This window comes from Penaeus monodon, chromosome 21 (assembly GCF_015228065.2).
Source record: "Penaeus monodon isolate SGIC_2016 chromosome 21, NSTDA_Pmon_1, whole genome shotgun sequence".
Lineage (NCBI taxonomy): Eukaryota > Metazoa > Arthropoda > Malacostraca > Decapoda > Penaeidae > Penaeus > Penaeus monodon.
The window spans coordinates 40,489,201-40,489,964 of record NC_051406.1 but is presented as its reverse complement, the minus strand read 5'-3'; the positions used below and the strand labels follow the sequence as shown (position 1 = coordinate 40,489,964).

The window sequence follows — 764 nt, the reverse complement described above, 5'->3', positions numbered from 1 at the left end:
ACTGCAGTCATTATACTAACAATGTACTCATGTACCAATACTACTAGTACTGTATTTCTTTACAATCACAAAATACCGAAGCTTCATCTAAACACTTCAGCTTTACAAATCCGAAAACAATATTACACCTATTAACAACAACAACACTAAGTATCAACTCACCCATAGACCGAATCATCGTAATAAAGTGAAATTCTCAACGGCTGATCAACACTCCTCTTCTTAACCACGTGTTCTGGTTCCAAATGTACATTGTAGATCACCTGCAAGAAATTAAAAATACAATTAAATTTAAAAGCTTTTATTATGCAACATGGTTTCACCCTCACCATCAGTATCATTAAATTTTAAAACATCGTCTGACCCATTCATATTTACTTACACTTTGGTTAAATTAAATCTTTTCACTTTGGTTAAAACAATCGAGAATTAATTGTAAATCATCTAACCGATTTATATTCAATACTACTTTGGTTCGATTATCAGGGATTAACGGTAAACCCCCAAACTCATTCATATTCATTTACACTTTGGTTAAATAATCAAGCGTGAGTGGAATTCATCCTGCGTTCATCTTGCATATAATTTCCTCGTGAAAGGGACGCCCTCTCTCTTTAATCCCGCCACTTGAAAACCAGGCAAACAAAATTGTGTAAACAGCTGACGATCATGCGTTTGAGAGCGTGTGGCAAGCAACTCTTTCCACGCAAAGTCCGTTCAACGTAATCAGTCCGAAATTGTCATCGTATTTTTGCAGAGACACA

The 764-nt window shown here is 35.5% G+C and overlaps 1 protein-coding gene across 1 annotated transcript in view; it reads right to left on the bottom strand.

The window, feature by feature from the left end:
- Positions 1–263, bottom strand: part of LOC119586489 (leishmanolysin-like peptidase) — a gene marked incomplete at its 5' end in the record, with an annotated part of 14,738 nt that extends 14,475 nt beyond the window's left edge. The window contains 1 exon segment of the mRNA XM_037935227.1: positions 163–263. Within this exon segment, the coding sequence (XP_037791155.1) occupies positions 163–263 (101 nt within the window).
- Between the last annotated feature and the right edge of the window lie 501 nt (positions 264–764).